Raw genomic sequence first — 13,264 nt, 5'->3', positions numbered from 1 at the left:
AAAATACATACATACTGCTTGAATTGCTCCAGAATGACATATCACAAGTGTATATTTGAATTGAAACCACAAATGTGAGGATACTCTAAGTTCTTTGGCCAGAATAGGATGAAAATTGATCATGTTGCTTTATAATTTTGCTGTAAATAAAATAGAGATTTATCGTATTAGAAAGCTCAAGTGGGAAGAGAAATTTGCCTACCTTGAAATTTTTTGGTTTGTATTGATGAAATTCATCATAACCTATGTCATTTCACTTGGTCTTGATTCCACATTTTTGATATTTAAATGTAGGATAAAACAGAATTTGTTGTTAAGTTATCAAACTTTGATGACTGTGGAGTTTTATATTCAGTAATCTTCAGTTATTGTAATTAACATCCTTCTTTTTTTTTTTTTTAAAGATTTTATTTATTTGAGAGAAAATGAGAGAGAGAGAACACATGAGAGGGGATAGGGTCAGAGGACGAAGCAGACTCCCTGCCGAGCAGGGAGCCCGATGCGGGACTCGATCCTGGGACTCCAGGATCATGACCTGAGCCGAAGGCAGTCGCTTAACCAACTGAGCCACCCAGGCGCCCAACATCCTTCTTTTTATCAGTGGTTTACAAGACATGACTACCTTGTAGGTGCCCTCTAGGTATTAGAGGTTACCTTTCTATGTGGTTCAAAAAATATTACTGTACAAGAATGCAGAGAAGCTTATCACCCAATGCTACTCTTTGTCAGATACCCTGTATAGGTAGCATATTTCATTTTATTAAAAAAAAAAGCCTAAAAGCATATTAATGGTTCTTCTTCTTCTTCTTTTTTAATTATAGCAGAAAATGGCCCCCGTCTACTCGTGGAAGCAGAACAAGCCAGGGTGTTCTCATACAGAGGTGGCAATGTTACACTGCCATGTAAATTTTACCGAGACCCTACAGCATTTGGCTCAGGAACCCACAAGATCCGAATTAAGTGGACCAAGCTAACTTCAGATTACCTCAAGGAAGTGGACGTTTTTGTTTCCATGGGATATCACAAGAAAGCCTATGGAGGCTACCAGGGTAGAGCGTTTCTGAAGGGAGGCAGTGATAACGATGCTTCTCTGGTGATCGCAGACCTCACCCTGGAGGACTATGGGAAATATAAGTGTGAGGTGATTGAAGGATTGGAAGATGACACTGCTGTGGTAGCATTAGATTTACAAGGTAGGTATCTATAAATCATTTTAAACTTGGAAATGATAATTAATCATTTTTCACGACAAGTAATGTCTAGTGGCTACCATAGTGATGTGAGAAATCAGAAGTCCATGCATAGCGGGTTTCTTTTCTTTTGTATTTTGCAGTCTGTCAATGATTCCAGCTTTCATATTTGAAATGTACACACAATGGTTATACACAAAATTGAAGCTATTTGCAAGTAGGAGAAACGTGCAGTGGAACTGAATTACTAATATTTGGAAATGGCCTTATGCTATTCAAAATTTAAATCTTATGACATGGTTATGGAGAAATTCAGATAGGATGCATTTTTATTATGCTTCTAAAATTATCTCAGTTTCAAAATAATGGCAACTTTTGTGAAGGACATCTGCTAACTAAAATACGTGTAATTGTATTCTATAAAGTAACTGTGAAATCTTAACAAAAAAGTGCCCTCCAAGTTTATTTAAATAAGTAAGAAGTAAACTCTTTTAATGCTCCAGAGTCTTTTAGACACCAAATACCAAACAATATAGGCATTCTGGGAGAATTATTTTTTAAGTATGTAATCTACTCAGTAGGTCCAAAAACTAAAATGTAGAGAATGCTAAACAATAAAGTGTGCTCGCTGCCCAAAGCCCACCCTCTATATGCCCCACCAAGAGGGAAACTCTTCTCTGTTTCTCACGCATCTCAAAACATCTTATGTTCACGAATTTCAGTGTTTCTCTACACTGAAGGATGAATTTTTTTGGCTACATTGATAGAATACTTTCCTTCCTTATGCACATAAACTATAGGTGTGTGTTTGCTAGACGCTCCTTTCACATCCTAGGACAGATTTGTGCCTTTGGGAAAGACTCTGTTTGGTCCACTGGAGTATCACTGAAGAGTTGACCTTCTGAATCCCACAGAATCCCATCACACGTATGGAGACTTATTAGCTTTATGTATCTAATAAATTGCACGATGTCATAAAATACATTTTTGTGACCTTCTCCTGTCTCTCCTTTTTTCTTTTGTCTCTCTTAGTTGTAGTTCTTGGCTCCTGATTACATACCACCTTGTACTTTCAGTTTTTATTGAGTCACGTGAATATCCATAAACATTGGCATTATTCAAGATGAAAGAAGTGATGGCCTTAGAGAAAACAGTTAATTATCAAATATTAATGACAGCCGATTTTCCTGATTGAAGGGGCATCAGGCAGTGGACAGACCCTCAAGCTAGTAGTACCAACCAAGACTTTTATGTTAGTACCAACTCTACCAGTATGAGTTTTGTAACTGGTGCAAGTTATTTAATCCTTATACCTGGCTTCCTCAACTATGAATAACAGGTTGAATGATATTACCTGTTCAGTTACTTTTTCATCTAAAGTTCTGTTTATATACCATGTATTTCCTAAACCTAAGTAATTCACCTGCCATATTTACTGTCTCCCTACATTTATTTTAAAATGAAATTTTAAGTGAATAGAAAGCAGTAGGACTTGCCAGAAATAGAAGGGAACCATAAAAATAAATACAACGAATATAAAAATACTTCCATATTCCACCTGGATACCTGCTTGCTAATAGCTTTAAGCATGGAGCCTGCTATACCTTTGTTTAAAAAGGAGATTTACAATGTGTCAGAGGATGATGCACTCCAAGGTCAAACTGCATTCCAGATATAATTAGAGGTGTTGAAGAGAAACTATAAAGAGTAATTTTTTTCCTGCCTAGGCCCTTCACCATCCCAAATCACCACGCTTTCCATGCTATTGGTACACTTCCCTACCATATAACCCATTAGCATATGAGCCAAGGAAATGTGTCCAAGAAACCAATTGAACTGATAAATATTTTTATAAGTACTGTTTCAGTGCCAGGAGATGTGAAGATTTCCAAATCTTGGTTTTTTTCATTCAATAGTCTGACAGGCTACTAAAGATTCTAATATACTTTCAAGAGTAAGAATCTTAAAATAAGGCAGAAATTATTATCTTGTAGGTCAACTACACTTCAGATACAATAAATAAAGTAAATGAGGTAGAATTTGGTTATAAAGTAAGCGGGTACAAAGCAGTTGCTATAATCCCATGCGCTGTGCTTGGCTCACTTTCAGGAACCTCCCCCCCCCGCCCCCGACAGATGAGACTCAGGGAGGACTTCTTTTCTAAGGCAACATGGCCAGTAGTAAGAGCTAGAACTGGAATCTGATACCAAGGACACTGGAAGAAGCCTACGCTTTTATCCACTGTGATCTGGGGGCTCACGGGAAGGATTCTCCGGTGGAGAGAAGACCAGAGACCTCGAACAGGCAGAAGGGCAGCCACCAGCTGCAGGGGATTCTTAACGGCCCCACAGGGACTTGGGTGACAACCTACAGGCTGTCTTTTGGTCACACGGCATTAACTGGTGCGCTCATGGTAGCGCTTCCATTCCCCTCCCTGCAGGTCGTGCATTTCCGTCTTTCTTCTGTGCTGCAGAAAGTGTAGAAGCAGCCATTAGCCAGAGGGCCTGCCTTGAAATAGCTAACATTTTAACATGTAGCACTATACACACAAATCCGTTTCTGAACAACTGAATAAAATACAAATCTTCAAAGAGTAAGATCTGAGTTCCGCTCCACAGCTGTGATGCTCTCCAAGCCCCTTACAGAGATTTCCATTATAGCTCTCATCACACTTTGTTTTGTAAAGGTTTGCCAACTTGCCTTCTCCACCCGTTAACTACAATCTACTCGAAGGCAGTCAGGGGCCAAGAACAAAGTTAGTACTCAGCAAAGAGCTTACAAGTGATTGAATGTTGGATACAACGGGTTAAAACTTTCGAATACACAAAAAAAGCATGCACACCATGGAGAGGCTATGGAAAGGCCCGCAAAGGAAGGAACACTTGATTGGGGCCACGGAAGGTAAACCTGGTCCTTCCAAAGGTAGAGGGCATGAAAAAGCAAGAGACAGGACATCGTGGGGTTGAGAGAAATTTCTCAAAGGGAAAAAATGTGAACAACAGATGCCATAGAGAGTCTGCATCCACATGGACTGGTTTAAGGCTCTCAGCTTGGCAATAGGATAAGATAAAAATTGTTATCATAGCCAATTTCAAGCATTTGGAAAAATAGACTCATATACTGAATCCCCGTATACCATTGTCCAGCTCAAAAGTTATCATGATAAAGACACCTTATTTTATCTTGCTTTATATAATCCCAATTGCACTGAATAATGTTCAAGAAAAACTCAGCCTATTATTTTCTCTACATATGCTGCAATATGAGATAAGGACTCATTTTTAAATGAAATTGCAAAAAAAAAAATTTAAGATAGTCACTGTAGAATAGCATTTGAAGAAGCTTGGTTGCTAACCTGAGGATAAACATTGAAAGTGACTTGGTAATTTCCACATAGTCTGAGACAGATGAGCAAGGTGCAGTGATTATATACCTAAGAGTTTAAGGGCTATGTGGCAAAAGAGATTTTGTGGTTATCCCTTAATACCTTCAACCCAGTTTTTTACTTTTTTTCATTATCAGTTACATTCTTACATGTGACCATCAGGCAAGTTTCACTCAAACTCCTTGTCAATCTTCTAATGTACATAAATAAGGCCAGGGAAGCATATCATTTTAAATGTCATGATGATGGTTTTTCAGCTGTACTTGTACAATGTTTTAAATTATATTGGTCCTTTAATAACATGCTAAATGCTATGTTCTCCAAAGAATTTTTCCAATTAGGAAAAAAATCATTCTTCTTTAAGATGTCCAAATTATATGGTTTGTATTTATAGTACAAGATTTATTCTGTCTTGGATTCAAACTAATATATATATATATATATACATATATATGTATAGTTTGCATATCAAATTATGGGCCCTTTGAAGGAACAGGCCACACCCCAAACCTGTATTCTAGAGCACCCAGCACAGTGCCTTACTCTTAGCTGTGACTTAAGAATTGTTTCTTTTTTTTTTTTTGAATCATACTGATAAAAAAAATTGTAAGATTTTTTGAAAGACTGAGTTGGAGTTAGCTGCAGAAACAATTTTTTCATATAGAATCTCCGATAGGGTAACACCCTCTGATTACTACCAATTACCCACACTGCTAGAAACAACACCCAACAAGACTAGCCTTATGTGACTATAACGAAGAGATTCAGGTCACTGGAAATTAATGAGTAGCTTGGTCTACAGAATTCATTCCAGCAATTAACAAATAAATAAGGATATGAAAAACGTGATACTTTTTTTCCAATCTCCCATTGTACTGGTTTTCTGCTGGTGAAAATGGGGCTAGATACACAAAAATATAGTCTGAGAGGTTTTAGAAATAGAAAAAAAATCAGATATGTGTATAGCACTGATAGGCAATAGAAGGGGCACTGAAGAAGGTAAAATTATACTCCATGGTGTCTGTCTTTCTATTACTCAAGTTCCTGAAATTTACGTTAGCTTTACATGGGCTACGGTATGGACATCTTTTAGATGTCTAACAAATTGATATTTGCCAACAACTAGGATGAACTGACTGTGCAATTATAAATATTAAAGAGCGTGTTTTCAAAACATATTTCTACTGACTAAACTACTCACATTCTTTTCCATACAATAGATCATCCTTATTAATTCCCTTTGTCGTGATGCATACCAGCTCTTCATGGGAAAAGAAACAACTTTTGATTACATTTTGACATAGGAGTATAAAATAATCATACTTGGAAAATAATCACATGTCCTTCGTTTTCACCGATGGAAGTTTAACTTGTATTTTTGTAATACTGGATGAAAGCAATAAACATCCGCTCCATAATTCAGCTGCAGGAAGTGCACGTTTTTCCACTGAGACAGGTTTCTGCGATTATAGTCTTAGATGTTGAAATCTTAACTCGCTGAAAGTAAAATAAGTAAATAAATAAAATACTAACAAACATGCAGTTCCAGAAATGCCCCTGCTTGTAAGAAACATCTGATTATTGAAATCTGTGCACCAAATGTGCACAATACAGTGAAACTTTTACAACTTTGGCTGAGACACAGAAAATGACCTCGATTTACTTGGGATGTATTCTTTCCATAATCATCAAACATTAATTAAAATTCAAGTAAATATTTTGAATTAATATAATGATAAGTTGACCATTTATTTCTACAATTGAAAAATAATGAAGTTTCAGTACTGGGTTTCACTGTGACTTTAAGAAATGTTTGCATGAAAATATGTTAAATTTGAAAGGAACTTAAAAATACATTACACTGAATTTGGAACTGAATCAATCATGGTTCAGTAACATTCAATGGTTAATCAAGAACCAACTACTCAAGAAAATTTTTTCCTAATGCCCATGAGAGTCCACCAAATAACACCACAGTGAGTTCAAACCAGAAAGGCTGTCTAGGTCTTGAAAATCATTGTAAATTAAAATATCCTGCAGTCTCCACTGTTCCCTTCTTGAGACATTTGGGAAACGGAATCCAACCCAAATGGTTTCTCTCTCCAGACTGAAACACTTTGAGATTTTTCTCTCACTTAGGGTCTAGCTGCCAAGGAAATCTCAATTGGATAAATTAAATATTTTTATTTTCATTGGCATTGCTGGGGTTCTGAGGAAAGAGGATGAAAGGCACGAGGGGACAGGGAGAGCTATAGCAGTTCCTTCCCAGTGCTAACTGGGTTCTTAGCTGGATGCCTGGAAATAGCTCTTCTTAGATAGAACCATCTCAGGCTCCCCTCCACCCCCATCACTGCAGGGGGCAGTGGCAACTGAGAGAGTCTTTTCCTCCTTCCTTGTGGCACTGATTCAGCTTACAGATCCTTCAGCCAAGAACCTGAGAAGGCAGGATGAGATCAGGAAGCCTTCCTGGATCCCTGCCTCTTACGGAACCGTGCCAGCTGGACTACCCCAGAGGGACAAACGTGTCCTGCGGAGGCCTTGGGGGAACACGACTTGATTTAGGCTATTGAAATTTCTTCTGGTAGAGTCTTCCAGGACAATTTATAAAAGAAAACATTTCCTGTGTCCTGGTTACACGATGAGTGAATTGTCCATTCATCTTGAATAGGGTCTGCGGTCTCATAAAACAGCACTTGCGATATAACCCACCAAATTACTGTGTCAGTGGGACAACTGTTTATATTCCACAAGCTAAAGTATTAATTATTTCTAATTATAACCAAAAATCCAAGGCAAGGCCTTGACTAACCACTCTGAATTAATTGTCTTTTACGGGGAGACATTTTGATGCAGGGGTCCTTCTGAAAGTCCAGCAAATGATACAAGTTTGCTTTCTGTTGATGTAATTCTTAGTGGTTCAAGAAAATGCGCCCAAAAGTCAGGAGGTGGCTCAGTCACCTCCAGTGATTATTTGACCAAAAAGAACGCTTTGGGGAAGCCATTGCATCTTCCCAGGCAAAGTCAAGTGCCAAGTCACACTGTTCACATTTGTTAAGGGTTTTTGCCCAAATAGTTAACTTAATTCTTTGGCATTAACTCAACTGATGTTTATGCTGTATCCACCTTGTATAGGACAAGCTTTGGGAAGGTTTTTTTTTTTTTTGTAATAAAAATGTTTTTAAAAGCTGGTTTCAATTGGCAACATATGAATATGGAAGCTGAAGAATTATTTTTAAATGAAAGCTCTCATTTTGTTTGTGCTGTTCAAGGACAGAAAAAAAATAAGATTAAGGGCTACCCTTAAAAGTTGAAATGGATAACAGAGCCAGGATACCCTTAATGGAATATGGAGTGAGGTATGCCCCCACTGTAAAGAACTGGCTTATTAATATGAAATAAGGCTGCTTAATTAGGTTTCTGTTAGATATGTAAACTCACTTTGGAGTTTCTCCAAGTAAGAAACCTCCTAAGTGGGGGCACCTGGGTGGCTCAGTCATTAAGCGCCTGCCTTCGGCTCAGGTCATGATCCCAGGGTCCTGGGATCGAGCCCCGCATCGGGCTCTCTGCTCCGCAGGAAGCCTGCTTCTCCCTCTCCCACTCCCCCTGCTTGTGTTCCCTCTCTCGCTGTCTCTCTCTCTCTCTCTCTCTGTCAAAATGAATAAATAAAATCTTTAAAAAAAAAAAAAAAAAAGAAACCTCCTAAGTGAAAGTTACTTAGACAAGTAAGTTTTTAGGAGCATATGTAAAAGAAAATATGTATCTACATTTGAATCATTTGTTACCATATTTGTTTATACATTTAAAAGGCTATCCTAAGTGGGGCACCTATGTGGCTCAGTTGGTTAAGCATCCAACTCTTAATTTTGGCTCAAGTCATGATCTCAGGGTCTTGGGATCAAGCCCTGAGTCTGCACTATGCTCTGCACCATGGAGTCTGCTTGAGATTCTCTCTCCCCCTCTCCTTTTGCTCCCCCACCCATGGTACTGTCTCTCTAAATAAATAAATAAAGTCTTTTAAAAAACAGATAAAAAATGAAGGCTATCCTAAGCTAATTACTAATTATATAAGAATAACTACTAAGAAAAAACATGGAGAATCCTGATAAATACCTTCTCTCTGAGCACTGTTTCTACATCCTCTACCACTATTAGTATTCAATATTGACTTTTTCCTAGCTGAAAAGGACTCAGTAGTAATCCATTTTAAGGTTATTAACAGAAGTAGCAGAAGGTAAATTCTCAAGGAGGCTATTTGAAAAAGATAATCTATGGGTGAATCATTCCAGAAAGGAGAATTTTAAGGCTTGTATTGAACTCTTAGCGAAAAGGTAAATCACTGAAGTCATCAAACCGCCTATCTCACTGTGAGATGCTCAGAGCCCAGAGGCTGTTTGTAGGGGAAAGGGACCACAAGAAACCACTGCAAGTTGACCAGAACCTGCAACTTCTTCTGCTGGAGATTCTGTTTTCACCAGTCAAGCAACATTTGCTCACAGTTGGTACTTTCTGTACCACTAATCCCTCGGTCTCTCCTTTGCACAGGTGTGGTATTCCCTTACTTTCCACGACTGGGGCGCTACAATCTCAACTTCCACGAGGCACAGCAGGCTTGTCTGGACCAGGATGCTGTGATTGCCTCCTTCGACCAGCTCTACAATGCCTGGCGGGGCGGGCTGGACTGGTGCAATGCCGGCTGGCTCAGTGACGGGTCTGTGCAGTATCCCATCACAAAGCCCAGAGAGCCTTGCGGAGGCCAGAACACGGTGCCCGGTGTCAGGAACTACGGGTTTTGGGATAAAGACAAAAGCAGATACGATGTTTTCTGTTTTACATCTAACTTCAATGGTAAGCTGTTAACGGTACCGCCTTCTTTCCTGTCCTGGGGACCAATACGTGCTGTAACACCACACTCCGTTTTTAATCTTATCTACTTAAAAAAGAAAAGGACACGGCTTTGATGTATCGCCCTTAGTTTGAGAAGAAGCAATGTTCTTTAACGTCATAAGTTTCAAAAATACCCACGTGAGCAAAAGTGCGTATTTCCACTATTCCTAGGTGTTATTGCATCCGATTATAGTTAGAAAATAGTTTAAACTGAGATATTCTATGGGGTCTGTTTCTTATTGACGAAGATGATGCTGCCGCTGTGTGTGATAGAGATGCGTGCCCTGGGATACAGATCTCTTAATGGAAGTGAGAGTAGTCTCTATGTCACGCTCTCCTTCTCTAAATTACAAAGTCGATTATGTTCATAGCTGATCAGCAAAACTCAAATAAAGAGAAAGCTCAGAGTAGTAAAGACAACTTTGCAAAAAAAAAATAAATAAATAAGTAGCAATAACACCGGAGATGGAAGCAGAAGAAAAGAGATCCAGGTTGCCTCCATGTTGACGACTGATCTGTTGCCTTCAGTGTAACTCCCAACCCTGTCTTGCCCCAACCAGAACCAGCCACACAACTTGTGGGGCCCAGTGCAGGATGAAAACATGAGTTCCTTGTCCAAAAACTATGAATTTTAAGATGGTGACAGTGGCACATTCAACACACGCGGGGCCCTGTGCAACTGCCCAGGTCACACGCCCACAAAGCAAACCCCGGCCCCATCATTTTTTATTTCACTCCCCTGGCGACATGCTTTGGGAAAAATAGCAAGGGATCAGGGATGAACCAACTTTCTGTAAAGGGCCAGATGATAAGTGTCTTTGGCTTTGTGGGCCACGCGGTCTCTGTCGCAACTACTCAATGCAGCTCTGTATGTTGTAATGCAAAACAGCCACAGACTGTATTAAACGGATGGCTACGGCTGTGTTTTAACAAAACTTCTGGGGACCCCTGTGCTGTAGTTTGTGGACCTCTGGTATGGACGATAGAGCCAACCTTCTAACTCATGTTCCCAGTGGCCTCTACCGATCCTCCAAATCACATTGTCTTAGTCTTGCCAGAAAGAACTGGCCAGCATTAACTTATACTTCAGTCATTATACTATATGTAATGGAGGGCGAGGAGACATCCCATTACAATGTGTAATCAGGTAAGAGAGTCTGATGATAGTCTACCTGAGACTCAAGTCTGAGGAAATCTTCAGAGCACTTCAGCCAGTTGATGCCATACTTTATACACTGTCTGCATCTTTAATATACATGGAAGGTATGTCAGGAATTAACTTTATTCAGTGAGTGGTTAAGACTCATTTGCTCTTTCTTGTGCAATCAAGAAATGGTTAGGTGTCAGGGCTCCCACTGAATAAATAAATTCATCCCCTTTGCTAGTAACTGAACAGACTGGGTTCACATTCTGGGTCTGCATTACTTATGGCAAGTGACTTCCTGTATTTTTTGCATTTTCATACTGTAGTCTTTGAATCAGAATAATGTCTTATTGATACCTGTAATGAAAAGGACTTGAGGGCTTTTGATTTTTTTTAAATGGACTTTTATGTCAGGAATGTTTTTTGATCTTTTCACATTCAAATTTTGCCTCTCCAGAAACTTGTGCTAGGGTTCAGTCTTGCTACAGCTAGAATTTAAATAGCTCTTGCTTTTAACATGGAATTCTGTCTTCTCTGGTACTACAGAAGGGCCCTTTTAGTCACTAATTAGCTAACAGAAACCGCATCTGTCATTTCCCTTCTCGGTTTCAAAGCTATAAAAGGGCATGTCTGAACACATACTAAGGGGCAAGGAAAATGGGAGAATGACCGAGGGGCGCTAGGTTTAACTGACAACCCTATGTTCCCCGAACTTGACAGACACTGCATCTCCCCCTTCCCTGAGAAACACTTCCGTTTGGGCTCCTTCCATCTCTGGGCTGCTCAGGGGCAGACAGGCCCCCTGACTCTCTCTGCTTCTCTCCACAGGCCGGTTTTACTACCTGATCCATCCCACCAAGCTGACCTACGACGAAGCGGTGCAGGCTTGTCTCAACGATGGTGCTCAGATCGCAAAAGTGGGCCAGATCTTCGCCGCCTGGAAACTTCTAGGATACGACCGCTGCGATGCGGGCTGGCTGGCGGATGGCAGTGTCCGCTACCCCATCTCGAGGCCGAGGAGACGCTGCAGTCCCACCGAGGCTGCCGTGCGCTTCGTGGGGTTCCCAGATAAAAAGCATAAGCTGTACGGTGTCTACTGCTTCAGAGCATACAACTGAGCGTGCCCCTAGAGCACATCAGTTTTAAAGTCATTAAGAACATGTGAAAGGGGTTTTTTGTGTTTTTTGTTTGTTTTTCGTTTTTTTTCAACACGAACTCATGCAAGTTACCAAAACTGTGATAACCCTTTTTTACTTACTGGAAAGAGTCATTTTCATAAAGACCAATTCATGAATTTGTTTTTGTAAAGCTATCATTCAATATATATTATAAATTAATATAATTTTAAGGGAAGCGCTAGATAAGGAGGTTTTAGAGCCCAATTGTTTAGGCTACATTGTTCCCAGTGAAGTATCCTTTCATGAACGGGGCATGCAATAGCTTGAGGATTGCGAGGATTAAATTAAGGAAAGTACAGCTACTCAGAGCAGCAGTTTCCACAAGCACAAATTTTACACATTTGTACAATTTTGAAATGCACTACAATCTACAAATTAGAGCAACGGATTTGAAATACAGGCTTCTTTACATAAACTGAGATTCTGAGAGGTTGCACGAAACTCAGTTTCACAAGGGAACAATCTACACTTTTCTAAAAGGTATTATTTCAAGACTCCAATAAACAGAACGTTTTAGTCTTTAAAATCCTGCCTTTTTGACCAAAAATAAATAAATAAATTCATATGGACTCCAATGCATAGTAACAAGCACAGTTAAAACTCCTTAATAACCCCATTTATATGAAGTATGAAACGTGAATACGCAGATAATATTTAACCAATGAGAGACTCCAATCTTCTTTTAATTGAAATGACACATACCTGAGAAGAATCGTTAAATCTTTTGAGTAGCTTTACTGAGTTATATTTAAATTCTAAGGGCCGTCTGCTAAGCAGCATTAGCATCTACTCAGGGCAGTTATATAGATAAACTGCTGGACAGAAAAATTGTAAAATTTAGCAGCTTGATTTTATGTTAGCCTATGAAATATATTGTCCTATAAAAATAACTTTAAACTATTTAATATTTCCTTCTTATTTACCTTCCATGAAAAAAATTTAAATCACAAAAGGAATGGATAACTATACACTTGCCTAACCAAGAAATACAGACCCAACTTTCAAAATTCCCATTACTCTTCTTTGTATATCTACTAGAAAGCCCAACTGGTGCCTGTGTGAGGGCAAATGAGTGAACAAAGTCGTTCTAAACCTCCCTCCATATAGAAAATGCGGTCAATGATGTCACTTTCCTTGCCGGTCATCATTAGGCTTAAATGAAATGCAGAAGCTCCCATCAAAGAGTTTACACTAAAATCTTCAGGGCTTTAAATGAAAGGGTAAAGCCAGCTTCAGAAAAACAACTTTAGACATTAGCAGCTCCAATATTAAATAAAGTTCTGTTTTCCTATATTTTTATGACTGTTGAGACCCTGCAGGGACCAATATTTGTATTCAAATTACATTTCATGGTTTCCCATTGTTTTACAATGAATTCTAATAAATGGGCTTTAATATAAGAATCCAAGTATGACATAGCTGGTATGCTTTCATCAATGTTTTTATGTAGATTTTCCTCCCATGAACATGAGTAAATAAATCT

At 39.1% G+C, this 13,264-nt stretch overlaps 1 protein-coding gene across 1 annotated transcript in view; it reads left to right on the top strand.

The window, feature by feature from the left end:
- The window catches only part of HAPLN1 (hyaluronan and proteoglycan link protein 1), a 74,454-nt gene extending 61,190 nt beyond the window's left edge, over positions 1 to 13,264 (top strand). Inside the window, exons 3-5 of the mRNA XM_045887062.2 lie at positions 822 to 1,193; positions 9,118 to 9,420; positions 11,432 to 13,264. Coding sequence (XP_045743018.1) covers positions 822 to 1,193; positions 9,118 to 9,420; positions 11,432 to 11,721 — 965 coding nt within the window. The 3' untranslated portion in view covers positions 11,722 to 13,264. The remainder of the gene's footprint in view (positions 1 to 821; positions 1,194 to 9,117; positions 9,421 to 11,431) is intronic.

Source organism: Mirounga angustirostris, unplaced genomic scaffold, assembly GCF_029215605.1.
Source record: "Mirounga angustirostris isolate CCGP_5_RB_7025 unplaced genomic scaffold, mMirAng1.0.hap1 SCAF_7, whole genome shotgun sequence".
NCBI classification, from domain to species: domain Eukaryota; kingdom Metazoa; phylum Chordata; class Mammalia; order Carnivora; family Phocidae; genus Mirounga; species Mirounga angustirostris.
The sequence above is the reverse complement of the archived record's forward strand: the minus strand, read 5'-3'. Positions and strand labels throughout refer to the sequence as shown.